This window comes from Hypomesus nipponensis, chromosome 24 (assembly GCF_054491055.1).
Source record: "Hypomesus nipponensis isolate SF chromosome 24, ASM5449105v1, whole genome shotgun sequence".
Lineage (NCBI taxonomy): Eukaryota > Metazoa > Chordata > Actinopteri > Osmeriformes > Osmeridae > Hypomesus > Hypomesus nipponensis.
The window spans coordinates 7,090,429-7,114,995 of record NC_140384.1 but is presented as its reverse complement, the minus strand read 5'-3'; the positions used below and the strand labels follow the sequence as shown (position 1 = coordinate 7,114,995).

The following is a 24,567-nucleotide window of genomic DNA, read 5'->3' as shown; positions in this document are numbered from 1 at the left end:
ATACGTGTAAACGACCATTCTAAAACGTTCAAATATGAGACGTGTCCAATCTTGCTTTGATCCCATGGTAATAAGGTGACGGATTAAATGTTACTGTCGCTTTAAGAAGAGAGATCTCTACGAGCCCAGCTCACTATCCGAACCTTACCTTCCCTGTTAGTCGATGCGATAGAAGCGATACCAAGAGGCCCTGAAATACTTATCGGCGCTATCAAAGAATAAAGGTAATATAGTGAATGCAGTTGCGTTGTCATATGATAATATTTCAGTTTTTTGTTTTAATTACTCGGGCTCTTATTGTCTGATAGAGTTGAGTTTTTTTTCATTATAGTCTGAATATAAAATTAAACACCTTGCTTTCCATGGTAGAATTAGATGCGGAAAACTGAAATACATAAATGAAAACATAGTGATTCACTGCATTGGTCAACAATATAAATGTATCATTTTCCATTTTGTTTTAAATAATTAATGTAACAATTTAGGAAACCGACGCATTCAGTTTTTGTGCAAAAGCTCATCATTTGACTGCAGACAGTGAAACAGACACGAAGGTGTTTGGATAAATGGGTCAGGTGACTTTGTTAAATATCAATTTGTGATAGAAAATTCTAGCATTACGTAATTTTTATTCGAATCACTGAGGCATCATAAAGTCGCCATATGGCCACCGTGCGCAGTCATCTCGATCCTGCATCCAGGAGAGGGATTCGGCTTGTCCTGCTGAGGAGGGGCGTGTAGGAAGCAATTGGCACCGCAGCGAGTTTACATGTTTGTTGCGCATTTTATAGTTTTTTTTGCATGAACTTGATAATATGACAGGCTAAACTGATTGTGCTCAACGCATGATCATAGCGCAGTTTCATTATCAGTGTTTTAAATGATACCATAGTAAAAAAATACCTCGGTTAATATATCGAATATAATTACAGTAATTAAAAATAAATATACGTAAACAAACAGTTCATTTGCCAACATTCCAACAAGATCCCTCAAAGTGTCTACAGATTTTTCCATGTGTAGTGTAGCTTATGGTGTACCTCTTACTACTTCAAGCTGTCAACATCCCTCAAGCAGTTTTGAAACCTATATTTTCTATTCCTGTCCCAGGTCCATTCAACAGAGAGAGTATGGATCCAGTTTGAGAGTCTCAAACCCTCCCTGTCCATTGGCTGTGTGTGAGCGTGTCACTCCGTAGCCATGGCAGCCTGTACACGTGGCTGTGCTCCCGCGGTGCGTCTCTGCCAGAAGCTGAACCGACTCAAGACGCTCGACGATGACATGATGTCCACCTCCCTGAAGCGCTGCCTCTCCACTGTGGACCTGGCCATGCTGGGGGTCGGGGGGATGGTGGGCTCTGGGCTGTACGTCCTGACCGGCACAGTGGCCAAGGATACGGCCGGCCCTGCCGTGGTCCTCTCCTTCCTCATCGCGGGGTTCGCCTCCCTATTGGCTGCCTTCTGCTACGCGGAGTTCGGAGCTCGCGTCCCCAAAACGGGCTCGGCCTACATGTTCACCTACGTCTCTGTGGGAGAGATCTGGGCCTTTCTCATTGGCTGGAACGTGATCCTGGAGTATATGATTGGTGGCGCCGCAGTAGCCCGGGCGTGGAGCGGATACCTGGACTCGATGTTCAATCACACCATCCAGAACTTCACAGAAACGCACATCTTGAGGTGGGAAGTGTCCTTCCTCGCACACTACCCTGACCTGCTGGCCGCGGGGATCCTGGTGCTAGCCACCTTCTTCATATCCTTCGGAGTACAAGTTTCCTCATGGCTAAATCACATCTTCTCCACTGTCAGTATGGTCGTGATAGTCTTCATCCTCGTGTTTGGCTTTGTGCTGGCTGAACCAGCCAACTGGAGCCAGAAGGAGGGAGGCTTCGCCCCGTTTGGCGTGTCTGGGGTGATGGCGGGCACCGCCACGTGTTTCTATGCGTTTGTCGGCTTCGACGTGATCGCGGCCTCCAGTGAGGAAGCCAGGAATCCCCAGAAGGCCATTCCCATAGCAACGGCCATCTCCTTAGGCATGGCAGCCACTGCTTACATCCTGGTTTCCACTGTGCTAACGCTCATGGTGCCCTGGCACACCCTCGACCCCAACTCTGCCCTCTCCGACGCCTTTTTCCGCCGTGGGTACGCCTGGGCCGGTTACATCGTGGCAATTGGTTCAATATGTGGTGAGTGTCAGGAATCCTTTTTTTTTTTTTTTTGTGCAGGAGAATTACAACAAGAATGTTATGTTTTCAAAACTCAAGCGTAGAAGTTTGTCTAAGTCATGCCTTTTCCTTTTATAAGCATGCATATCGATTTTGTGTCATGAGTTGTTATGTCAATAGGATCAAACTTGTCCTGTGATAACCACAAAACCCTCTGTTTCCCTCCTCAGCCATGAACACAGTTCTCCTCAGCAACCTCTTCTCCCTCCCAAGGATTGTGTATGCCATGGCGGAGGATGGCCTCTTCTTCTCCTTCTTCTCCAGGGTCAACCCTCTCACCAAGGTCCCTGTCAATGCAATCCTAGTGTCCGGTACCCTCATGGCAACTATGGCTCTGATCTTCGACCTGGAAGCCCTGGTTCAGTTCCTGTCCATCGGGACTCTGTTGGCTTACACTTTTGTTGCGGCCAGTATTATTGTGCTGCGCTTCCAGCCGGAGAAAACAAGCTCCAAGTCCAACTCCTCCACTTCCCCCAACCCCAACTCAGAGCCCTCCCCCGCTGCCTCGGAGTCCCAGAACATCGCACCGGACAGCGGGGAGCTGAAGGAGTACGAGTCCTTCTCCGACAAGCTCCAGCTGGTGGAGATGCAGAAGACCCACGAGCGGCGTGGGCCAGGCCAGCTGAAGGGGCGCTGGGAGCCCTACCTGGGCAGGGTGCTGGGGGACTATGAGCCAGGGGAGGTGGTGGCCTATTCAGTGCTGGGGCTGATGGTGAGCTCATTGTCCCTCTCCTCTGTGGTCGTATTTGGGAACAACCAGCTGAACCTGCCAGTCTGGGTCTTTGTCCTGCTACTGGTCGTGTTCTCCTCCGCGTACCTTCTCAGCCTTGCCCTCATATGGGCTCACGAACCTCAATCTAACACCAAAACCTTCCAGGTGAGCTCTTCATTTACTATGGAAGGCATGTCAGGGATCGGGGGGGATAGTTTGTGCGATAGACAAATGCGTTCTGCAGAGAAGGGAGACTTTTGGAATGGAAGGGAGAAAACAGGACAAAGTAACACGGCGGATATCGCTATTAAAAACTGAAAAGAGCTGCAGGGAACCCAGATGTCTGAAAAACCAGTCAGTCCACAATGATAAAAATCAGTATTCAAGCTTGAGTACCTATCATCTACTATCAATAACCTTTGTTTGAGTTTGTCATGTGCATAAGATAACAACAATCCTTTTACAGAGTGGAAGCAAGGATCGTAAAAGTCAAACTGGGTTATTAGTTACATGATGCAGCCCTGGAGAAGAGCAAAACACCCACAGTGTGTTCTTCCTATTGCAAGTGGGTTTCATAGGCTGCCCTGGTCATCCCGGTCTCTTTATCAGTGCCCTTCACAGCCAGAGAGAGTCTTCCCTCTGACACAGTTGTCTGCCTGAACACCCAGTAGGCAGACAGCCACGTTAACAACCTGCTCTGAGTCACAGCAGACACTCTCTCTCGCTCTTGGTCATCCCCAAACACTAAGTGAAAGCTGTTGCGGTGACTCACATCAGGAAGGCAGAAGTGACTGTTTGCTCAAGCAGGACCCGTGTCCCCCCCTGGCAACAGCTTAGTGTAGTATTACATCTTGTCATACAGCCAATCTGTTTAACTGTGACAGATAGTAGACGTTAAATGGTGGAGGGTTGTAATTGGGTACTTGTTTCAGTTTAGGATTAGTCATTGCCGTCCTCTTTCTAGGTTCCCCTGGTCCCGTTTGTTCCTGGTGCCAGCATCCTCGTGAATATTTTCCTGATGTTGAAGCTCAGCCCGCACACCTGGATTCGCTTCGTCGTTTGGCTGGCTGCAGGTGAGACTGCTGCCAATAGCCGCCTTTTCAGATCCGTTTGTACAGCGTCACTCAACGCATGACTTGCAAACCACATGATGCAGTCATTCAAAAAGGATGTTGGCCATGTGGTTCTTGTACCTCTAACCCTTCCCGGTTAAACAAACATCAGCGATGGGCAGTGGTTTTCATGTAGTTAAACAACCAACCATAAATGACAGAGTACCGCAAACTTGTATGAAAGGTTGTCTGATATTTGTGAGTAGAGTGATTGAATGGTTGAGTAGAGGAATCGTTGTCTGATATTTGCAGTCTGTCTTGATATGGCATCATGGCTGAAAAAAAGATGATAGGAATCTAATGCTGAAAGGAAATTGTTAGCCGACACCTTATTTAACAGACCTTGCAGCCACGATGACAGTGCGGTTAATTGGCTGAAGAGTTCTCTGTCAGCAAAGAGGATCAGCTTGGAAACATGATAAGCGCTGTAAGCTCCGCTCATGCATGGACCAGTAAACCCTTTAAACACACCTGTCTTCCTGCAGAGTTAACTGGAATAATGATACGACAGGGGCTGGACTCAGCACATCAGTTTAAGACAGTAACAAAAAACATGTCGAAGATGTTAAATTCATTAATGGCTAATTCATTTGGATTCTGTAACAAAGCATGCATTATAATATAACAAGGCGTTCAAGCTTTTATCCTGAATGACACAAGAGGGGGGGCCATGTTCTCTACCACTGATCTATACCAACCCCTAATACACACCCCTATACATAAGAGGTTTTTCTATTTCGGAGTGTTGCTTGCAGGGCCTAAGCCACCCGTTTACCAACATACTCACCATACATCCATGCATCCTTGATCCCTCGCCCCACCGCAGGTCTGTTGGTGTACTTTGGCTACGGGATCTGGCACAGCAAGGAGGGCTTGAGGGAACTGCAGCCCAAAGACATGGCGGCCAGGTACGTGGTCCTGCCCAGCGGCAGCCTGGTGGAGACAGTGCAGTCTGTCCAACCAGAGGGACAAGCAGACCCCCCACGCCCCGCCCCCTCCCCTGGCTCCACCTCCGCCGACGAGCAGCACTCGAAGAGATGATGTGGGAAAGGACATCATGGGAGCTGGTGGTCCGCTCCGGGGGGTCCCACTCCTACACATCAACGTGTATACAGTCTGTTACTCTGTTCACAACTCACTTCCTGCTCAAACCATGTGACTGGCCTGGTTTCATGCGTACTACCCCCCTAGGCAAGTGTGTTTCTGTCGTTAGGCATATCACAGGATGGATCTCTCTCTTTAGCTCTTTCTCCCTCGCTCATATATAAAAATCTTTTGAATACGGGAACGTAGTGAGCTTTATTGCTGTCCAGCACTACATAGCACAGTGAAGGAGGGAACCAAAGTTACGTTGCCCAGTCCTACAAAATCAACCTTTTCTCATCCTACATACAGTAGGTCCTTGTTTGCAACTTACCTCACATCTTTGTTTCTTATTGTGGCACAAAGTCCATAGAGTTGGTCATGTACATATGTGTTTATTTTTTATTTTTACGCATGTCTCTGTCTAATTATAAACTCTGGCACAGCTGATTCTAACACATTGCTTATCCATGCACAAACATGTCAGCAGAACCTTCTATCTCTGTTCCTTCCTGTATTCTCACACACTCACACCCACCCTCCCTCCTAAAGCATGTTTCATGCCCGGGGAGAGACGAGGCTCAACGCGAGGGTCATGTGGATCCTCTTACAACCCCTCATACCCCTTCTGTCTCCAGCTTGTTGCCCACCATGGAACTTCAGTACTTAGTTCCCAAAGTCTCTGACGGCTGCTCACCTGAAAAACACACATATCCAAATTTGGTTGTGCTTTGTTTGTTTCTTATTATTTATTTTACTGATTGAAATACTTTATTTTGCCCTATAAATGTCAATGCTGTTCACGGAGGTTTGCCTTGGATAAACAAACAGCAGTGTTTATCAGAAAAGGGGTGACCGAACCTTTAAGTTTTGACCTAACTGGTTGACCCCAATCCCACCTGACTTCTTTTATGGAATTTTGTGATTGTGTGAACAAAGAAAGACAGAACCCCCTTCCCTGCTGCTCTGCTAGTATGGGATCAGATGGATTATATAACCTTTCTATAGTAAAAAGCACATGGATTATTTGAGATAATTGTATTCTCCGTTTCTATAGATATTTGGCAGAACGTCTAGAAATAGTTGCCGCATTTTTTAAAGCCAGCACAAATATACCGCACATATTTTAACAGGGTGTTGTTGGTAGCCGTGGTTACATATGGTATAGACAAACAGGGATTAGTTGTTTTGTCAGACTATGCTCGCAATGGGATGTGCAGTAATCCCAGATTTGCTGCAGTCCCTGCAGCTGCCTCACAGTTTGACCTAGATCACACACAGGCACACCACTCTCACTCACAGTGCTGGACTACACTGTTCCAGAGAGCACTATCAACCCCTATTCCTTGGGTTAGCTTTACTGTTCCAGAGAGCACTATCAACCCCTATTCCTTGGGTTAGCTATACTGTTCCAGAGAGCACTATCAACCTCTATTCCTTGCCTCTCTTGGTGCTGATACATCAGGAGGAGTCCTAAAGAATCCTTGTATGATGTCATTACATTCCCAAGAACAATGTTTTACTCAATTTGCTGTACTTTGCCTGTTTGGTCACTGTAGGGGATTGCAGTACGGTATAGTTATGACAGTGCTCTTATAACACTGCCTTGATGTTATCTGCCTATATATATATATATCAGAATTCAGAGAATTTATCAATCTTGGGATCTGAGTTTGGGAACAGTACATAATCATGAAGAATAAGCATGAGCCTATACCTGCCAACGTTAACACCAACTCTCTGTAGCTCACTTTAGTGTTGTACCTCCAAAAGCCTAATTATTTAATCTTAGATTATATTTATTTGTCATTATGTGTTCATTTGTGTTGGCACTGTGTCTATATATAACAGTAACCAATGGCCTTAAAAATGTTTTAATCAATAATGAATGATTCCCAAAGCTTAATCTAAATGATTTTACTTTTATTGTACAAAAATAAAACTAAAAATAATTTTCATATTCACTTGCAAGATATCACAGTAAACAGTGATCGATTGAAACATTCAGATACAAAATCTTTTAAATAACCGAATGTAGGTGGGTTCTTTGACGTTATTAGCACCAAAAAAGATTCTGTGGAATTTTTTAACAACTTTGCACACTGTTTAAAAGATGTTTACTACATGCCCTTGTTGTTGGGTGTCCATCATTTGTCTTTTTTTCAGCGGGGTCAAGTGTTGTTGACACTGGTGCTTGAAGCAAGCTATACATATGTTCACCTCATTTCAGTCTGAATTACTGTATCTGTAATGTGTGCCTGTAAGCACAGTGAGCAAGATTTTCTTACCTTTGAGTAGTGTTTCATTAAAGCACATGTCTTTTCATTGTAAAAAGCCCAAGAGGCACTTGTGTTATTTAGTGAAAAATAAATGTTTTGAAGCAGTTATCTGATTATTTAATTATGGAACTGTTTGAACAAGCTTATACTGCATGTGTTATCTGCAGTGCTTCATGTTATCCACTTTCAGACCACCTCAACACTGAACCATTTGGTCAAGCCTAAATCAAGCATGCAATTCACAAAGCATTACTGAGGAATTTGACTGGGAAAATTACATGCTTGACCAGTGACATAGCTGGGATATAATGAGCTAAAATGAGAGATTAACACTCAGGTCTACAGAGATGATACGTTCACTTATCTTATTACTCCTTTGGCCCCTAAAGGAGGGATTTGGATGTTAGTTTTAGTGAATATACCATTTAAAAGTTAATTACCGTGTGTATCAGTTTTGCCTCCCTGAAATCCTATGAGTGGGACTTATTTGATGGAGAGTCATCAAGTATGATACCCTTCATGACTGTATATAATATATATTTTACATTCCGCCCGAATACGTTCCACTGGCACACTAATAGTACATTTTAAAGTACATCAAAACAACAAAGTGAACAATTTCACTGAGCAGAGTGCATCCTGTTTGCAAACTCATTCCCGGGAAAAGGTTGGACCAGCATTGTAGGCACTTCACGCAACGACTGCACTTATCACCTTGAACGTTGCCATGGGAACCCCCCCTCCCTCTTCAGAGTGCTCTAAAGTGTTGTCTGCGGTCATAGCATTGTCTGTGTGCAGCATTCAAGCCTGTAGAAGGCCAAAGTGGCTCAGTTAGGAATAAGATAAACATGCAGAACTGCCCCCTATGATTTCCATATTGTAGACAATGGTTCAGCTTTACCGGTTCTATGCTTTTGCACGGTACATATATTATCCCTTTTAAAATAAACAAACCCTCTTAGTAATCACCATCATGGATGAACATATGCTGTGCCCAATGTATTATTCATGAGTTTTAATTATTGATGTGTTTTAATGATTTTGTTTGCCATGGCTCATGGTAAGGAATAAGTACTCACTTAAGATGCTCCGTCTTCCACACTAGGTATAGAAAATTATATTACAATACAACATATATTACAGATAAAGCTTGCTTATCCACACAGGGAAATGTATTTGAATAACCTCACATGGTCAGCCCAGTGTGTTGGGCCAGTTCTGGGATAGAGCTTCTCTCCTTTAGCACCCCCCTGTGGACAAGATTGAAATGTCGCCTCATGTGGTTTCAGTAATAGGCCTGTAAATCCAGCCCTTCGTCGATTAATTGTTTGACTGTCCAAATCTTGATTCACTTCCTCTTGGCGCGAGCTTGGGAGGCCTGTCGTATTTTGGAGTAAGTCTGGGTAGCACTGGTGTCCGGAGAGAGTATGAGGGTCTGGTGGCGTAGCTGAGCGGTGGAGGAGGGCGAGGCGGAGGACGAGGCGGAGGAGGCAGCCGTGGATGCGTGGTCCCAAGGCCCCACCACAACTGGGGGCTCACTGGATCCGTTTCCGGACAGGCCACGCCTCCGCTGCCCTGTACTAGTGGTCTGCCTGGGGTGGAGAGAATGGAAACACAGGAAAGGAGGTGTTTACATGTTGCACTGTACCCGCTTGGGGATTCATAAAGGGTTATCTTATCATACTAGATGCACGCACAGGAGAGTTGATTACATTTGACTGTTAACAACATATGCTTCTCTCGCGCTCCAGACTTACAACGGACTGGGCTGTACATGTGGCGTGAGGACCTACCGGCTCACCGCAGGTGTGTGAGGCAGAGCTGGGCTCTCTGTCTGCTGAGGAGAGGCTGTCTGTAGGTAGGAGAGGACGTTAACGTCATTTATACTATAATTACACTTCTATACACTATCATTCTATACTGTCCTTCGTATTGTCCGTAGTCATTTCTAGTATGATGATCAAGGTTCTCTCGATATGTTTCCACAGTATGGAGTGTAAGAGTATTGTCGTTTCATGACTTGAGCTTCACAGTACATCTTCACACACCTCTGCGGCTCTGCGTTGGGACCTTGGCCGCAGCTTGGTCAGGGTGTTGTGTAGAGTGCTGTTCTCCCTCTCCAGAACCCTGATCCGGACACTGTTAGCATGCAGCTGCTGTTCCATGTCCTTCAGCACGTCCCCTGTGCCTGCGGAGCAGACAAACAAACAAATGATGGCACTGTTTACAGTGTAAACACAGAGTCATACCTGTCGGCGAGTCAAACCGTATTGTAATGAAGAAAGGCTTTTGAACTGTTGTGAATAACGTGGATGCATTAATGGCAGTTGACCAATGTGGATGTCATAGTGAGTGAACTGGTAAAAGCTAGAAGGACGTACTCTGCGGTGGTCCCTGAGGAATGGGGCTGAGTTCTGGGAAGGCCACCAGCAGCCTTTCCCTCTGGACCAACTCCTTCACCTCCAGCCTGAGCTGAGTCACGCTGCCTGTCAGATCGCCTACGTAAGCCTCCAGTTTTTGTTTCTGCTCCTGCAGTTCAGAACACAAGGCCTGGGGGAGAGAGGCCAGGAAAGTCAGCTGGGATTTTCTCACCGTAGGTTCATTGAACGGTTAAACGATTCCGTGGGCGTCATATCATTCAGTATTGCCTGTTGTTGGATGAGCTGGGCCTGCACTTCTGTCCTCTCTTCTGAAATGTGTTTTAGCTTCTCCTGAAGGTCAGTCTGTCTGTGTTCTCCCTCGCCCAGCTGGTTCTGCAGTTCCTCACACTCCTGGTCTAGAGCATCCACACGCTCCAACAGAGAACCCTGCTTGGCCTGCATTGACTGGACACAAAACAGCACAGACAAAACCCCTGAGGTTCTACGATTTTAGATGCTCACATTAAGCGTCCGGCCTTCAAACCGTGTGTGTTTTAAGACCTGTTGAGTTCTTAAAAGAACTCAGTGACCTTCAATTGCAGAGTCACACTAATAATCCTACAGGTTCTACAGACCTCCTGTTGACGACAGGCACTTTGGTACTTGGCACTCTCTTTGTCAAGTAACAGCTGAGTACTGGACAGTTGAGACTCTAACGTGTGCATCTTCTCCTCCAGTTCATGCCTAGTGTCCTCCTCCTTCCGCAAGGACTTCACCTCTTCGTGCATCTTATTTCTCTCTGACTCTACCAAAGACGGATACGAGTGACAATCATTCACCACGAATGTGAATTGTTTTGTGTACGTTTTTTCAACACATGGAAGTGGGAGTGTTCTCTGCTCCTGAGTCATGCCTACCAAGTATATGTAATCTTTCCTGTAGTAAACTGATATCTTCTTTTAATTTGGAGTTGCTGTCCTCCAAGGAGACTGTGCCTGTGAAGGAAGAATATATTGTGAATATATTCCCATGGGGCTATAGCAGTGTTAGGTATCACAAATGAATCTACGTAAGAGTATAGACAGGATGAACTGGCCATTGAACCTCTCATCAGCCTTTCCTGTTCTTCCTGTAGTCTTCTCTCAGTCTCCACCCAGGAAGTCTGAGCCTCCAGCAGTTTTTGCTGCTGCTGTCGTGTGCTGGCTTGATGGTTCTCCCTTTCCTGTTGCAGTTCCTCCTGTGCTCTTTGCAGCTGAGCCTTGAACCTGTCCCGTTCCCCTTCAGCTGCCTGAAGCCCATCCCTTAGCGGCTGCACCGTGGCCCGCACCTCCTGCAGCTGTTTCCCCAGCCGCCCCATGTCTCTACGCTGCTCTGTGGACCACTGGGCCAGGTCGCCTGCTGTCAGACGGCCCTGGGCCGAGGAGTCGTCCACAGCCCCCAGGAGGCGCTGCAGGGAGGAGGGCAGGCCCTCGCTCCTACACAGCTCCACAAGAGCATCAGCGGTCTCCCTCAGGCTGGACTGGACATGGGCACAGGCATCACAGGGAACTAGACAGGACTGGACTGTCTGGCAGCTCACACTGTGAGTGTCTGAGGATACTGGAGGTGCGTTGTGAGGGAGGGCAGCTCTGCTGGCTGCACTGGAGGACCGAGCACTGACTTGATCCGGCGGCATGCCAACGCAGTGCGCGCTCTTAGTTTCACCTGAAGATGGAGGTCCTACTCTGAGGTCCCCACAGCTCATAACAGAGGATGCTGGAGAGAGATTTATTTCTTCATGTTTTGTAGGTTTAGTCACTTTTTGACTGACTTTGGTCATGCCCTAAGAGATGGATAACGATCCTGTTAATGTTACTTAACTGGTTAAGACAACAAGTGTATCGTTTAGTGTCAGGTTCAACTGTAAAATAAAGTACCTGTTGATTGACAAGCTGTATCAAGTTATTCCAGTAATATCTGACAACAAGACCAATTGACACACACGGGCTTGTTTGCTGAAGGTGTTCTTTCCTTTGTCCAATTCTCATCTGTTCAGCATGAGCATTAAAACTCTGCAGAAGGAGCAACAGTCTAGAAGGAAGATGAGGATTTATAGTCAACAGATTTATTGAACTGTACTGTAACTTTTGGCCAAGTGGATGTCAGCTAATAAAATGTTGGACCGTACGTTAGCATAATGAGTCAGCTCATATAATTATTGGTAAGTACTGTATTACCTGTCAATCACCAGCTCCAGCAAAACAATGTGGGCGTGCTGATTAAATTCGTCCTCGCCATCAACAAAGTCATACTGATCAAGTAGTGATACCAGGTCCAGATTACACGACAGTTTGTCAGGGAACTTCCATGAAGCAAAGCGGACAGGTCCTGTTCGGGAAAAGACATCGAGAACTGTGCCTTGAAGGTCTATTAGATCTTTCCGTAGACTTTCCACACAATCTTGACGCCCTAACAGGTGAGCCATTTTGAGAAGTTTTGAAGTAACTAGTCTATTATGTCTCGGTATTTGTACATAGCTAGAGAAAGGGTAAATGGCTAGTTAATTGCTGCCTGAATAGGTCATTGTTGACACTACATCACCATAGCTACTCAGTACTCACTGTTAAAACTTCAAGACCCATAATACTTTGTGCAAAATATGGTACCGGAAGTAGATGTCCTCCATTGACTGTCGGCCGGGTCAATGTTGAAAGCGTAGCTCACTCGCAAATTACAAAATTCTAATCTGTATTGTGATAATCATAGGATTTTTACCCCAAAAGGAAAACTTGACATCGTTACGGTAAAATATACGACCCTTTTTGTGGTCTTTGGTTTGGTTTCGACTTGTTAACCTAGCAAGTAAGTAACGCAGCCATGCCGCCAGGGCCTGTTCAAATAGTCGTGCCGGAGCCTAACAAGGTAAACTTTAAGTCTCTATGTTAATATAAAAATATGTAATATTGTGTGTATGCATTTGATATATTGTGTGCAGGGATTGTATTTCCGAAAACTATGGTACATTTGGTTTCAGGATAAGGTAGTTTAACTTGATTGTAGCCATTTTTCCGAGTCCAATGGTTGCTTGCTCGCTTTGTGAATGTGAAAAACTCTGTTGTATCGAGATCTAGAGTTTTTAGTTATACAGATCTTGACTTGACAATTTAACATTATCCTTCCCTTAACGCAATACCTATACACAACACAACATTACCTATTATTTCATAACTGTAATAAATTATCTATTTTTGAACAATGAAAAAGACGGCAAATCTAATGTGATTGGTGTCTACAGGTAGATGAGCCGGCAGAGGAAACACCGGCTACTAAACCTATAGTCGGGATTATCTATCCGCCTCCTGAGGTCCGAAACATTGTTGACAAGACCGCCAGCTTCGTAGCCAGGTTGGTTTTTCATAGTCGTTACAAGATTACATTAATGCAGATATGGTTTTAATAGGATAATTAAAACCCTTTCACCAATTCACAGGAATGGGCCGGAGTTTGAGGCAAGGATTCGTCAGAACGAGATTAACAACCCCAAGTTCAATTTCCTCAACCCTAATGACCCATACCATGCCTACTACCGCCACAAAGTCAATGAATTCAAGGAGGGCAAGGGCCAGGAGCCGTCTGCAGCTGTGCCCAAGGTTATGCAGCAGCAAGCCCTGCAGCAGTCACAGCAGCTTAATCAAAAGGTTTGGGACCACAACTTTCCTTAACATTGATATTCAAGGGCTGTTAATGTATCATTCACAGCATAGCATATATAACGTATCACATTTCAATAGGTGCAGTCCCAGGTGATTCACGAGGCTGTGGTGCCCAAGGAACCACCACCAGAGTTTGAGTTCATTGCTGACCCTCCCTCCATCTCCGCCTTTGACCTGGACGTAGTCAAACTGACTGCCCAGTTTGTCGCTCGCAACGGACGTCAGTTCCTCACTCAGCTGATGCAGAAGGAGCAGAGGAACTACCAGTTCGACTTCCTCCGCCCGCAACACAGCCTCTTCAACTACTTCACCAAGCTGGTGGAGCAGTACACCAAGGTACGGCGTGACGCTCGCGTCGCGATGCGTGGAGCCTCTGTGATTCTCCGTGTGTGGGGCGTTTCTGACCCGTGTCTTTTGCTGTGCTGCAGATTCTGATCCCTCCTAAAGGACTGCTGGTGAAGCTGAAGAGAGAGGCAGAGAACCCCCGAGAAGTCATGGATCAGGTGAGCTCCGTCCTCCAGACCGCTTGGTGGCTTTGGATCAGTGCACCTTGTGGTTGTAGTAGTAGGTTATTATATTTTAAGTACACTGACGACAGTCATAACCACCGATTGTCCTTACCCATCGCCAGGTGAGGTACCGCGTGGAATGGGCCAAGTTCCAGGAGCGTGAGCGGAAGAAGGAGGAGGAGGAGCGAGAGAAGGAGCGCGTGGCCTACGCCCAAATCGACTGGCACGATTTCGTGGTGGTGGAGACGGTCGACTTCCAGCCCAATGAGCAAGGTAGGAAAACCCAACGTCTGAACCCAGCTGTCTGGTTCACGTCTGGTCCGTGTCCTCTCGTGCCATGGGTGCAGGCCGCTGTGTTCTGATGGACCTCGGCGGCCTATACGTGATGAGTTTGTCTGACTTCCTCCAGGCCACTTCCCGCCGCCCACCACCCCTGAGGAGCTGGGGGCTCGCATCCTCATCCAGGAGCGCTATGACAAGTTTGGCGAGAGCGAGGAGGTGGAGATGGAGGTGGAGAGCGAGGATGACGACGATGAGCGGGACGATCGGGGTAACGGTCATCATCCCTCCCAGCCTGATCAGGACACGCAGCTGCAGGACATGGATGAGGTACGTAAACAAAAGCAGACATCATCCGTCCCTAATACTATATGATGGATTGCGAATGAGAGGAATGGATTTTCTTAAGAAGAAAAAAAATGTGCAGTTCTCATCAGCTATATTTGTGATGGCTTCTCCAGGGTTCTGATGATGATGATGACATGAAGGCACCATTGCCTCCAGACAACCCCATGCCACCCCCCCTGCCCCCTACCCCAGACCAGGTCATTATCCGCAAGGATTACGACCCCAAAGGTGAGAGAAACGCCACCTCCCCAATCCCAGACCCCCACATACCCGGCAATAATCAATCATTTCGATTTTCCATAGCAAACCTTAACAACCCCATCTCCTCCCCCCACGTAGCATCCAGGCCCCAGCCTTCAACCGCCGCTCCAGATGAGTACCTCATCTCCCCCATCACGGGGGAAAGGATCCAGGCCAGCAAGATGCAGGAGCACATGCGCATCGGTCTGCTGGACCCGCGCTGGCTGGAGCAGAGGGACCGCAGCATCCGAGAGAGGCAGATCGAGGACGAGGTCTACGCCCCCGGCCTGGACATAGAGAGCAGCCTGAAACAGCTGGCCGAGAGGCGTACCGATATCTTTGGCGTGGAGGAGACGGCCATCGGTAAAAAGATCGGAGAAGAGGAGATCCAAAAGCCAGAAGAGAAGGTAGGAGGAGACGAGGGGGGGGGGGGGGGGGTGATTTAGATACAGGAAATGCCTGTCTTTGCCGGGAACTTAATGCTGCTTTTAAATAGCGTCTCACCTGGCCTCCTCTGTCCCCAGGTGACCTGGGACGGACACTCAGGGAGCATGGCTCGCACCCAGCAGGCAGCGCAGGCCAACATCACCCTGCAGGAGCAGATCGAGGCCATTCACAAAGCTAAGGGACTGGTGCAGGAGGATGACTCCAAAGAGAAGATAGGCCCGAGCAAGCCTCACGAGATCTCCCATCTTCCCATGCAAGCCTCTTCGCCTCTCATGCCCAAACCCAACCAACCCATGACACTCTTGCCCCGGCCTACTCCCTCGGTAAGTTTTGGAGGAAGTATCCACATCGTTTGAGAGGACACATCAAGACATGTCGTGCTGGACTAACTGTTGTTTTCCACGTCCTTGTCTCTGGTGTTGTAGATGCCACCCCCGGTTCGCACCACGCTCCTGTCGGCTGTGCCGGTGCTTCCCAGGCCTCCCATGGTCCGCCTGGCCCCTGGGCAGGTTCTTACACCCATGCCCCCCATGCTCCATGCCCCCCGCATCAACGTGGTGCCCATGCCCCCATCTGGGCCTCATCTCATGGCCCCCAGGCCACCCCCCATGGTGGTCCCAACTGGTGAGAGGCCGTACCATTTGAAATACCGACAGACATAGCGATATGATGTGATGTTAACCACCTGACTGCTAATGGCATCACATTGTCCCATTTGAGTCAACTGTCCTCTCTCTCTTCCTGCCAGCATTTGTCCCCGCTCCTCCTGTGCCACAGCCCCCCTCTGCACCCGCTCCGCCGGCCCACCCACCACCACCCCATGACGACGAGCCTGTCAACAAGAAGATGAAGAGCGAGGACAACCTCATTCCAGAGGATGAGTTCCTACGCAGAAACAAGGTATTGTTTTCTTGGAACACGTTTAGGAATGTTGTAGTTCCAGTCATTTTGGCCTGGGTTTCAGATTGATTCTGTCGATTGTTGTTCCTGGTTGTGTGTTTACTTAAGTTTCCCTTGTGTCCCTTTTCAATAGGGTCCAGTGGCGGTCAAAGTACAAGTTCCCAACATGCAGGACAAAACTGAATGGAAGCTTAGTGGACAAGTGCTCAATTTCACCGTCCCACTCACAGACCAGGTACATGTTTCTCTCACGCCATCCCAGGTCCTTCTCCTGTACAAGCGTGATCATGTGATCACCTGCACTGTGATCATGTGATCTCTTTCCTCATCAGAAGCAACTGTTCTTTTTTCAGGTGTCTGTCATTAAAGTCAAGATCCATGAAGCCACTGGCATGGCAGCAGGGAAACAGAAGTTGCAGTATGAGGTAAAAACAAATGCATTTGTGTGTGTGTGTGTGTGGGGGGTAGTTCTTGTGATAGAGATATATATATATATACACACACACACACACACACACACATCATGATCAGCTGTGTGTGAACATTAATTCATTTTTATTCTATCATAGGGGATATTCATCAAAGATTCCAACTCTTTGGCTTACTACAATATGAATAACGGCTCAGTCATTCACCTGGCATTGAAGGAGAGAGGTGGAAGGAAGAAGTAAGGGGTGCTGGCGTCGCACGCCCAAAGAGGCCTTCCCATCGTCCTACTCTGCCTCTTTTATTGTTGTCCCGGGTCATTTTACGCAGTAGCTAATTATTTGTAGAGTATCTCTTTCAGATAAACTGTCGACACGACTGTCTTTTGGCAACCAAACAATTGTGTAAGAATGCTTTCTGTGTTAATAAATCAGCTTGCCACTGATTCGTTTTAAAGGAAATCCCCCCCTAGCCTAGCCTATGTAAATGTGTATCTTTGGAGTCATGTTAGTATGTCTCATAGGGTTAATAAGCCTTGCTATTGCGGTTTAACAACATGGGAACACAAAATTGATTTATACTGGAACATTTGCAAGACCATGTTTATTCATCCAATAAAGGCGTTTAAGTCACAGTTGTTTCATGTCTTAACTTGATTAACCTTGTTTTGTTTTTTCAATGTCATGGGATTGTGGTAGTGTATATTGATGATTGATTTAAAATGTGTTTTTGACAATACGCCACTAGAGGGAGACGTTTGCTTTACGAATTTGGCCGACCGCCCTAGTATCGTGAAGTGTGTCCTTCCATGGCGAAGAGTCGGAACCTGGATGACAGTTGAGGAAGGGTGGAAAAAGAAATGACAACGAAAACTTCGCTAAAGACATCTCAACATTTGTGAGATGTTTGTATGCAAGTTACCTTATTGATGTAACTTGTGTTTTTCTTATTGTTCTACTCTATACAATTATTTAGCTTGTTTTGATTACGTTAGTTTTTAGTTGTTAGCTAGTACTAGTTAGCTAGTGCTAACGTTGTCTAGTTACTGTAGCCAGCGTTCGTTCGCCACTGTTGTGATTAGCTAGCCTTGCTTGCTAAAAGCTACCAAGTTAGTGCTAGGTAGCTATACAGTAATATTTTTCTGTGGAGATGGTTAAAATGTACCCCCACCATAACATTTCCAGATAGCTAAAAGTACTAGTTAGAACCATATGCAACCTATTTATCCTAGCTTAGCATCTTGCTTGAAACTTAGTTGATGGCTACTACAACTAGTTATCATAGCTGATTCTAGCTATTTTGTAAGCTAGCTAGTGAATGTTATCCACCCGTCCAAATGCCCTAAATATGACATGGCATTTGTTTTGTTGACTTGGAAACATTTGCGTTGTACGCCGTTACTTTTAACAGTGCCAGAATTATAACTGGCAATCTAGCTAGCTAGTAATTATGGCTAAAATAGAGAATGGTCGTCAATCAGTCGACACAACCAGCATCAGGACAAGTATTGGCAGTCATGTTGACGACGAGAGCTCCCTTGGATCGGACTCAGAGATCAACGGCTTCACCAGCAGCAGACATACCGATAAATATGGATTTATCGGTGGAGCACAACAGTATTCTGAAGACTCGTAAGTTCTGTAGTTAAAGTTGGAGCTAAACTACTAGACATATTAGCCACACAACACTCTAGATATGAATGAATGGACTGAAATGTCAAATGTCCCTGTCAAAGAATCTACTACTTTGCAAGTTTCAGTACAGTCATCTAACTAAAGGCCTAGCAGTGCCTTACTTGCGAGCTAAATCAATAGTATTTGGTGTCTGATCAATATATCCTTGTGACTCCTCCCTCTTGATACGGAGCCCTCCTCTCCAGTCACATTAGCTCTAGCTACATTTCAGGGCATGCCCAAGATGGTTTGTTTATTTGCAGTGTTGGTCGAGCATAAAATGATAAGCGAAGAATACTCTGGAGGCTCACTTAGAATAGTCTGTTAGGTGTGAAGGGCAATGTTGACAAAACTTAATCTGTTTCCTGTCCATCCCACCCGTTGTTTAGTCCCAGAATTCATGCCTCATGGATACTGAGAATTGTTAACTCTAAGAGAAGATCTCTGATAGTCACAGGCCTACATGTTTGTTTGACCTACTCAGAACAGTGCTTTCAGTGGGTCTTGTGACTCGTGTTGTACCCTAGGTACGCACGCACGCTGCATAAAACACCCTACAATGTACATCAATATAGAGACTCCTTTGTCTTTCAGAACTGTATGTAAATAGAGACACGGCTCCAGGCATGCAGGAGTTTTGCATTGAAACAGGTAGTTGTGCTCAACCTCCAATGGCAAGGAGCAGGCTCCGCCCCCCTGGTCTCCTGTGCTCGTGCACGTCAGTGTTGTGGCATTACACTCTCACACACACACACACACACACACAGAGTGGAAGGAATGGGGGAAAGCTGTGCCAAGCACAAGCTGACTGGAGGCATCCTGTTTTCTGTAGGGCTTGGCTGGCCTTGGGCCACAGAACTGACGCCCCTGTGGTTGGAGTGCCTCTTCTGGCACAGGGCTTTCAAAAGGAAATGGAGAAGAGAAAGTCGGATTTGCATTTCAAGAAGGCCAACGAAACTCACACCCGTTATACACGGGCAGTGTTTAGAGGATGTAGCGCAGAGAGACAAGACGTTTTAGCACGTTGCTGAAATTATAGAACGAACGCAGCGTAATTACAGCTCTTTACTCAAAGAGGAAAGTGCATATATATATATACATACAAACACACACACGTCTATATGTTCTTTGAAGACTCCTCCTGCCCCATGATTACAAGGCTATGCCGATCAGATAATTACATAGCCTAGCTGAGGCTCTACTAAGAGCCTTAAATACACCATCAGCACAACCACGGCCATGAACCCAAGCTGCCATATGTCTTCTCCTGCTGTGTGGGAATGTTCCATGTTAGGATGACATCATGTCATGTCTGGTTCTAAGCTAGGCCCGCCCTGCCTGTCTTCAGGAGATACCCGTCTTTTCTATATCACTCGCTGCCATTTTGTTCTCTTTCCCTTAATAAAACCTGTCAATTCATAAACTATTGCTCTTTCTCATTTGTCTTCAGTTTCAGAGATGTGGTTTGTTTTAATGGAACAATCAGTAGGCCTCTCTGCTCTTATCTAGAACATACGGGCCCAGTTTAGAACCAGACTGGAGGGGATGTCACTCAAATACGGAACGTTCTGCTTCGCACACCAGACTCCCGCGGGTGACAGGTGATGTTCTGTGCTGTGCTGGGTCCACTGTACCTCACACTGTCCCCCCGTGTGGTCCCTCACCTCCCCAGGGCCCAGGATGTCCCCCCAGAGGTGCTGAGACAGAGGGAGGTCAAGTGGCTCGACATGCTCGGCCACTGGGACAAGTGGATGGTCAAAAGACACAACAAGGTAACGTCGTCGCTCGCTCGCGTCGGCTAATAAAGTTGGGGGTCGGTTTTTTGACTGGTCGTGTGTTCTTCTGACTATTCTCACGTCCTTGCATGCGTAACCTTATTCAACAAAAGACGGTGACTTGAGCTTTGAAAAGGTCGAGTTGAAACCTGCTCCTTGACAGGTGTTGTAAATATGAGACGTGCCGTTTCTGGTTTTGCCCAGGCATGCCAGTGTTTCGAGGTTTTAATTACTCTTGCAGACGGTTTACGACACAGGCAGGCCCTATAGTTGCGATACCAATACGTATTCAGATCTTGACAGTGGGAGGGCCCGGTGGGGAGAGTCTTTCTTGGTAGGTCCCCGTAAATTAAAAAGGGGAAAGAAGACATGTGAGAGTCTGCAATTAGACTCCCGCTAACAGACTCTGCAGGCCAGGGCTGTCCTTAGAACAGTTTGCACCTCCAGTCACCCAGCCGGTTATGCCCGTGTGAAATGCTAAACATTCATTAACAAGTCGACCGCATTTGCATGAGTCAGCACGCTTGATACAACTTGTCTGCTCCTCTGTTAGTCAAGTGACTCGTGAGAGAAGCTGGGTGGGTCCACACTGGCATAACAGCCCTCGTGGCCCTTTCATGGAGTCGCTGGAAGACAAGGGGCAGGCTTGTGTGCTTTGACAGCGTGTGGCTTGTCGTGACTGCGTGTTGAACTGCTTATTCGATTGGAAAGCCACATGAAAAATTGCCCGAGCCACATAAGACCGTTCACTAGCATAAACAGCCAATTCACACAGCGTGTGTTTAGTCTCAGTGCTAGGCTAGTTGGCTCTGAAGGTTAGTTAGCCACTGCAACTCTTTCATGCTGTCCTTACATAGCCATACAGAGCCTTTAGCTTAGAGTAACAGCATCACGGACTCATCAACAGTTGGTGTGAAATGATTCCTATTGTCTGGACAAAAGTGGTCCAACTGATGGGGTGTATTCTGTACTGTGGGTGAAAAAAAGCCTTAAAAGGCTGTTTCTATTGGTGTGTATATTCATCCTGTCTCTCTCTTCTCGTGCCTCAGGTGAGACTGCGATGCCAGAAGGGGATCCCCCCGTCCCTGAGAGGTCGTGCTTGGCTCTACCTGTCCGGGGGAAAGGTGAAGAGAGAGCAGAACCACGGAAAGTTCCAGGTCAGTCTCCTTCACGCTCCCTCCTTTGTGTGTTCCTGGAATCTGTTGATAAAAAGTGAAGTACCGTATCAGGGACCTAACATGACATGAATGTCACATTCATTCATTTTTCCCTCGTGTCTTTCCCCAGGAGCTTGACAGCCAGGCAGGAGACCCTAAGTGGATGGACGTGATCGAGAAGGATCTGCATCGACAGTTCCCCTTCCACGAGATGTTTGTGTCGCGAGGAGGGCATGGGTGAGTCTCCCCTTTGTCTCTGGGCTGAATGGCGCACAATGGAAGGACTCTGCTCTCTTTGACTTCTCATCTGGTTTGACCGGCCTGTGCGTGCGTGTGCGTGTGTGTGTGTGCGCTCATGCTTTTCTCTGTGTTTGCCTTCCCTCCTCCCAGGCAGCAGGACCTGTTCCGTGTCCTGAAGGCCTACACGCTGCACAGGCCAGACGAGGGCTACTGCCAGGCCCAGGCGCCCATCGCTGCTGTGCTCCTCATGCACATGCCCGCCGAGGTGAGCCTCGTGCCATCACCGTGTCCTCTTCCACCGCAGCCATCTCAGTGTGACCCCCCCACCCCCATCCCCTGGAGGTTTACTCTAGTGATTAGTTCTTTCAGACAGCTTCCTTCCTCGTGCGTCTGTCGGTCCTATGGGTTACCGGACCTTGCGCCTCAGCTGAATTTTTGCCTTGTGACTGGTTTTATTTTTGTTTCCCCACTCAGAACGATTCCATTCCCGGTTTCCTTTTCTAACATCATCTGTGTGTTTTCCACAGGATGCCTTCTGGGGGCTGGTCCAAATCTGTGAGAAGTACCTTCCTGGATATTACAGTGCTGGCCTGGTACAGCTCCCACCCACTCCGCCCCGTGTTAAGTGCTTCCTACCTGACTTCTCCCACCTGTGTTTAACGACAGTCTCCTCCCTGCGTCCCTCCTAGGAGGCTATCCAGTTAGACGGGGAGATTCTGTTTGCCTTGCTGCGCCGCGTCTGCCCGCTAGGCTACCGTCACCTGGAGAAGCACAAGATCGACCCCATCATCTACATGACCGAGTGGTTCATGTGCGCCTTCTCCCGGACCCTGCCCTGGGCCTCCGTGCTGCGCGTGTGGGACATGTTTCTTTGCGACGGTGAGCCGCGTCCTTCTTCACCGCCTCGCGCATTTGAACCCCCATAAGGACACAGAGTGAATCTGATGAAGGGCGGTACAAGTTTCCTCTGTCGGAAACAACCACAGACTTATCAGGGCTTCTCATGTCGTGTTGAGTGACCTCTGTCACGGTCCTCTCTCTCTCTCTCTCTCTTCCCCCCCCCAGGTGTGAAGATCATCTTCAGGGTGGGCCTGGTGCTGCTGAAGAGCATGCTGGGTACCCGTGAGAAGCTCAAGGTGTGTCAGGGCCAGTATGAGACCATGGAGCTGCTCCGGGCCATAGAGGCCCGCTACATGCAGGAGGCCTTCCTCGTACGAGAGGTGAGTGAGTTAGTGCTGCAGGCAGGTACACGGCCCACACCAACCTGCTGTCCAGCAACACATCCACAACATGGACCTCGAGCGGTTTGGGGAACGCAGAGTGTCTAGAAGCCCTTTCTACACACTCCCAGGCTGTCTCTCGCTGTGAGAATGGCCGACTGTGTGTCTGTGAAGAACCAATTGTTCTCTAAAGAACTGTGGGCAGAAGAGCCTTGGAGGGGAAACTGAAGTGACACAGAGACGCATGGTCTATAGTTAGGACTGGTCAGTCAGTGTCGGCTCCAGTGTGACTGTCTGGCCACACTGACAATAGGCTCTCTGATTGAGCCGGCCATGCTAGCTGTATGCTAGCTGTGAGGGCGGCCCCTTGCCCGGGGCTCACTGACATTTGCTAACTAGGTTTGGATTATGAACGGAATGGGCAGGGACTGAAAGATCTTTTCACTTGTTCTGGCTGTTTGCCCCGTACCCCGAGCCTCACTTTCCTCCACATCGTTTGTGAGCCGTGTCTGTGTGCGCGCTTGGTGTTTTGCCTACAGTTGCCATCGGTAACGCCTCCCCCCCCCCCCCTCCTCCCATGCCAGGTCCTGGAGGTCCCCGTGTCGGAGCGCGACGTGGAGCGCGAGCACCACTCTCAGCTGAAGCGCTGGAGGAAGACCCGCGGCGAGCTGCACTGCAAGTGCCCCCCCAGGATGCACGGCGCCCGGGCCATCATGTCGGCCGAGCCGCACAGCCGACAGGACCTGCGGCAGCTGCCCACCATCGTGGTGGAGTCCCCCGTGCCCGCCGCCCAGCCCGCCGCCGCCGCCCAGAAGGCGGAGAGGAAGAACAAGGAGGAGAAGAAGAACAAGGAGGAGAGGAAGAGCAAGAAGAGAGGGAGCCTGTTGAGGAAGGCTTCCGCCCCCGTTGTGCAGGTCCCCAACCCCTACCCTCTACTGGGCGACCCTCAGCCCCCGCCACCAGACCCACCAGCCCAGCCCGCCCAGCCCGCCAGCGTGGAGCAGACCCCGCCCCCACAGGCCCCGACAGACCCTCCCCCTCAGCCTCCGTCTCCTAAAGACACCGCCAGAGAGTCTCTCCTCCAGCAGTCCACGCAGAGCCTCAACAGCGCCGAGGACACCTACCTGTGACGGTGTCCCCGTGAGCAGGGCCGCCAGGTCCAAGACTCAGCGGGACGGGAATGAGAGGAGGGGGGAGGGGGGGGGGGCAGGAGGGGGGGGGCAGGAGCTGGGGAATGTCCCCCTGCAGATTCACTCTGTATCCCACTGCATGCCAATTAAGCCTCTCTCTCTCTCTCTCATCGGGCATTCACATATGCAGCGGCGTGGCGGAGAGTTCCGGAACCGTCTAACGTCGTCAATGAAATTTGGGGGTCGGGGGAAGAGGAGCGTGTTCTAAAGTTGTAGGCCGTTTTAAAGGCCGTGATCCATTGTTACGTTGTTTTTTTTTCTTTTTTTTCTCACTCACGTTCTCTTGGTTGGATCCTCCCAGGCAGCTTAGTGGGAATAGGGGTTGTGGGCCTCGTTCGATTAGCCTTATGCAACTCATGGTTGTCTTGGTCACGCTAGCTGTCGGTTTACTTTGACTAGCCCATACTGATGTCGCTCATCCACTAATGCCCGAGTAAACAAGTGACAAACTCGTGCCGTGTGCGGGAATCGTTGCGTAATTGGAACCGGGAATGTGATATGGTATCTATAGGTAGCTTTGTTAGACAGACACGTTTGGCAGCCTAAAGGAGGGGTGGAGACACATACAAACTGTAGTTGTAACTCGGTGAACTAAACGTAAATAGCCAGCAAGCTGCACGCCACTTCCAGGTTGGTCAACACCCACCCCAGGGTTTTGACTGGGACCAGCACAGCCTTGCAGAACGTGGAATCCACACGCCTCG

The 24,567-nt window shown here is 48.2% G+C and overlaps 4 protein-coding genes across 7 annotated transcripts; 3 read left to right on the top strand and 1 right to left on the bottom strand.

The window, feature by feature from the left end:
• Window positions 1-142: 142 nt before the first annotated feature.
• Window positions 143-6,884, top strand: slc7a4 (solute carrier family 7 member 4). 3 transcript variants are annotated; one of them, XM_084690595.1, is made up of 5 exons: window positions 143-224; window positions 1,111-2,182; window positions 2,392-3,098; window positions 3,898-4,006; window positions 4,872-6,884. In XM_084690595.1, exons 2-5 carry the CDS (start codon window positions 1,201-1,203, stop codon window positions 5,084-5,086), a joined length of 2,013 nt encoding a protein of 670 aa, XP_084546721.1. In that variant the 5' UTR covers window positions 143-224; window positions 1,111-1,200; the 3' UTR covers window positions 5,087-6,884. The 3 variants fall into 3 exon arrangements, with proteins under 3 accessions (XP_084546721.1, XP_084546720.1, XP_084546719.1); XM_084690594.1 differs by lacking the exon at window positions 143-224 and adding an exon at window positions 651-771; XM_084690593.1 differs by lacking the exon at window positions 143-224 and having other exon boundaries at window positions 969-2,182.
• Window positions 6,885-7,481: 597 nt separating this feature from the next.
• Window positions 7,482-12,347, bottom strand: ccdc157 (coiled-coil domain containing 157). Of its 2 annotated transcripts, none has more exons than XM_084690591.1 (10): window positions 11,984-12,347; window positions 11,684-11,837; window positions 10,872-11,589; window positions 10,685-10,762; window positions 10,403-10,572; window positions 10,056-10,232; window positions 9,789-9,957; window positions 9,456-9,595; window positions 9,201-9,259; window positions 7,482-8,999 (listed from the first exon to the last, which is right to left on the bottom strand). In XM_084690591.1, exons 1-10 carry the CDS (start codon window positions 12,229-12,231, stop codon window positions 8,756-8,758), a joined length of 2,157 nt encoding a protein of 718 aa, XP_084546717.1. In that variant the 5' UTR covers window positions 12,232-12,347; the 3' UTR covers window positions 7,482-8,755. The 2 variants fall into 2 exon arrangements, with proteins under 2 accessions (XP_084546717.1, XP_084546718.1); XM_084690592.1 differs by having other exon boundaries at window positions 8,859-8,999; window positions 9,165-9,259.
• Window positions 12,348-12,418: 71 nt separating this feature from the next.
• On the top strand, window positions 12,419-17,242 carry sf3a1 (splicing factor 3a, subunit 1). The gene is made up of 15 exons (XM_084690378.1): window positions 12,419-12,668; window positions 13,042-13,151; window positions 13,237-13,444; window positions 13,538-13,795; window positions 13,888-13,962; window positions 14,091-14,241; window positions 14,378-14,577; window positions 14,709-14,823; window positions 14,935-15,242; window positions 15,360-15,605; window positions 15,708-15,906; window positions 16,031-16,182; window positions 16,316-16,417; window positions 16,536-16,607; window positions 16,752-17,242. Exons 1-15 carry the CDS (start codon window positions 12,624-12,626, stop codon window positions 16,851-16,853), a joined length of 2,343 nt encoding a protein of 780 aa, XP_084546504.1. The 5' UTR covers window positions 12,419-12,623; the 3' UTR covers window positions 16,854-17,242.
• Window positions 17,243-17,394: 152 nt separating this feature from the next.
• Window positions 17,395-23,862, top strand: LOC146232958 (TBC1 domain family member 10A-like). The gene is made up of 9 exons (XM_084690379.1): window positions 17,395-18,239; window positions 19,954-20,053; window positions 21,106-21,213; window positions 21,344-21,450; window positions 21,604-21,718; window positions 21,981-22,046; window positions 22,143-22,332; window positions 22,519-22,673; window positions 23,258-23,862. The coding sequence occupies exons 1-9, from the start codon at window positions 18,058-18,060 to the stop codon at window positions 23,801-23,803; spliced, it is 1,569 nt and encodes a 522-aa protein (XP_084546505.1). The 5' UTR covers window positions 17,395-18,057; the 3' UTR covers window positions 23,804-23,862.
• The last annotated feature ends 705 nt before the right edge of the window (window positions 23,863-24,567 follow it).

What these genes read in the sequence shown, in the direction of transcription:
- sf3a1 (XM_084690378.1), top strand. Translation starts at nt 12,624, where the DNA reads ATGCCGCCAGGGCCTGTTCAAATAGTCGTGCCGGAGCCTAACAAG. An exon ending in TGGTGGAGCAGTACACCAAG is followed by an intron (nt 13,796 to 13,887) that starts GTACGGCGTGAC and finishes GCTGTGCTGCAG; the next exon opens with ATTCTGATCCCTCCTAAAGG. An exon ending in CAAGGATTACGACCCCAAAG is followed by an intron (nt 14,824 to 14,934) that starts GTGAGAGAAACG and finishes CCCCCCACGTAG; the next exon opens with CATCCAGGCCCCAGCCTTCA.
- ccdc157 (XM_084690591.1), bottom strand. Translation starts at nt 12,231, where the DNA reads ATGGCTCACCTGTTAGGGCGTCAAGATTGTGTGGAAAGTCTACGGAAA. An exon ending in CTGGAGCTGGTGATTGACAG is followed by an intron (nt 11,838 to 11,983) that starts GTAATACAGTAC and finishes TCTTCCTTCTAG; the next exon opens with ACTGTTGCTCCTTCTGCAGA. An exon ending in CCCAACGCAGAGCCGCAGAG is followed by an intron (nt 9,260 to 9,455) that starts GTGTGTGAAGAT and finishes TCCTACCTACAG; the next exon opens with ACAGCCTCTCCTCAGCAGAC.
- LOC146232958 (XM_084690379.1), top strand. Translation starts at nt 18,058, where the DNA reads ATGGCTAAAATAGAGAATGGTCGTCAATCAGTCGACACAACCAGCATC. An exon ending in TGGTCAAAAGACACAACAAG is followed by an intron (nt 20,054 to 21,105) that starts GTAACGTCGTCG and finishes CTCGTGCCTCAG; the next exon opens with GTGAGACTGCGATGCCAGAA. An exon ending in TCATGCACATGCCCGCCGAG is followed by an intron (nt 21,719 to 21,980) that starts GTGAGCCTCGTG and finishes TGTTTTCCACAG; the next exon opens with GATGCCTTCTGGGGGCTGGT.
- slc7a4 (XM_084690595.1), top strand. Translation starts at nt 1,201, where the DNA reads ATGGCAGCCTGTACACGTGGCTGTGCTCCCGCGGTGCGTCTCTGCCAG. An exon ending in CTAACACCAAAACCTTCCAG is followed by an intron (nt 3,099 to 3,897) that starts GTGAGCTCTTCA and finishes TCCTCTTTCTAG; the next exon opens with GTTCCCCTGGTCCCGTTTGT. An exon ending in CGTCGTTTGGCTGGCTGCAG is followed by an intron (nt 4,007 to 4,871) that starts GTGAGACTGCTG and finishes GCCCCACCGCAG; the next exon opens with GTCTGTTGGTGTACTTTGGC.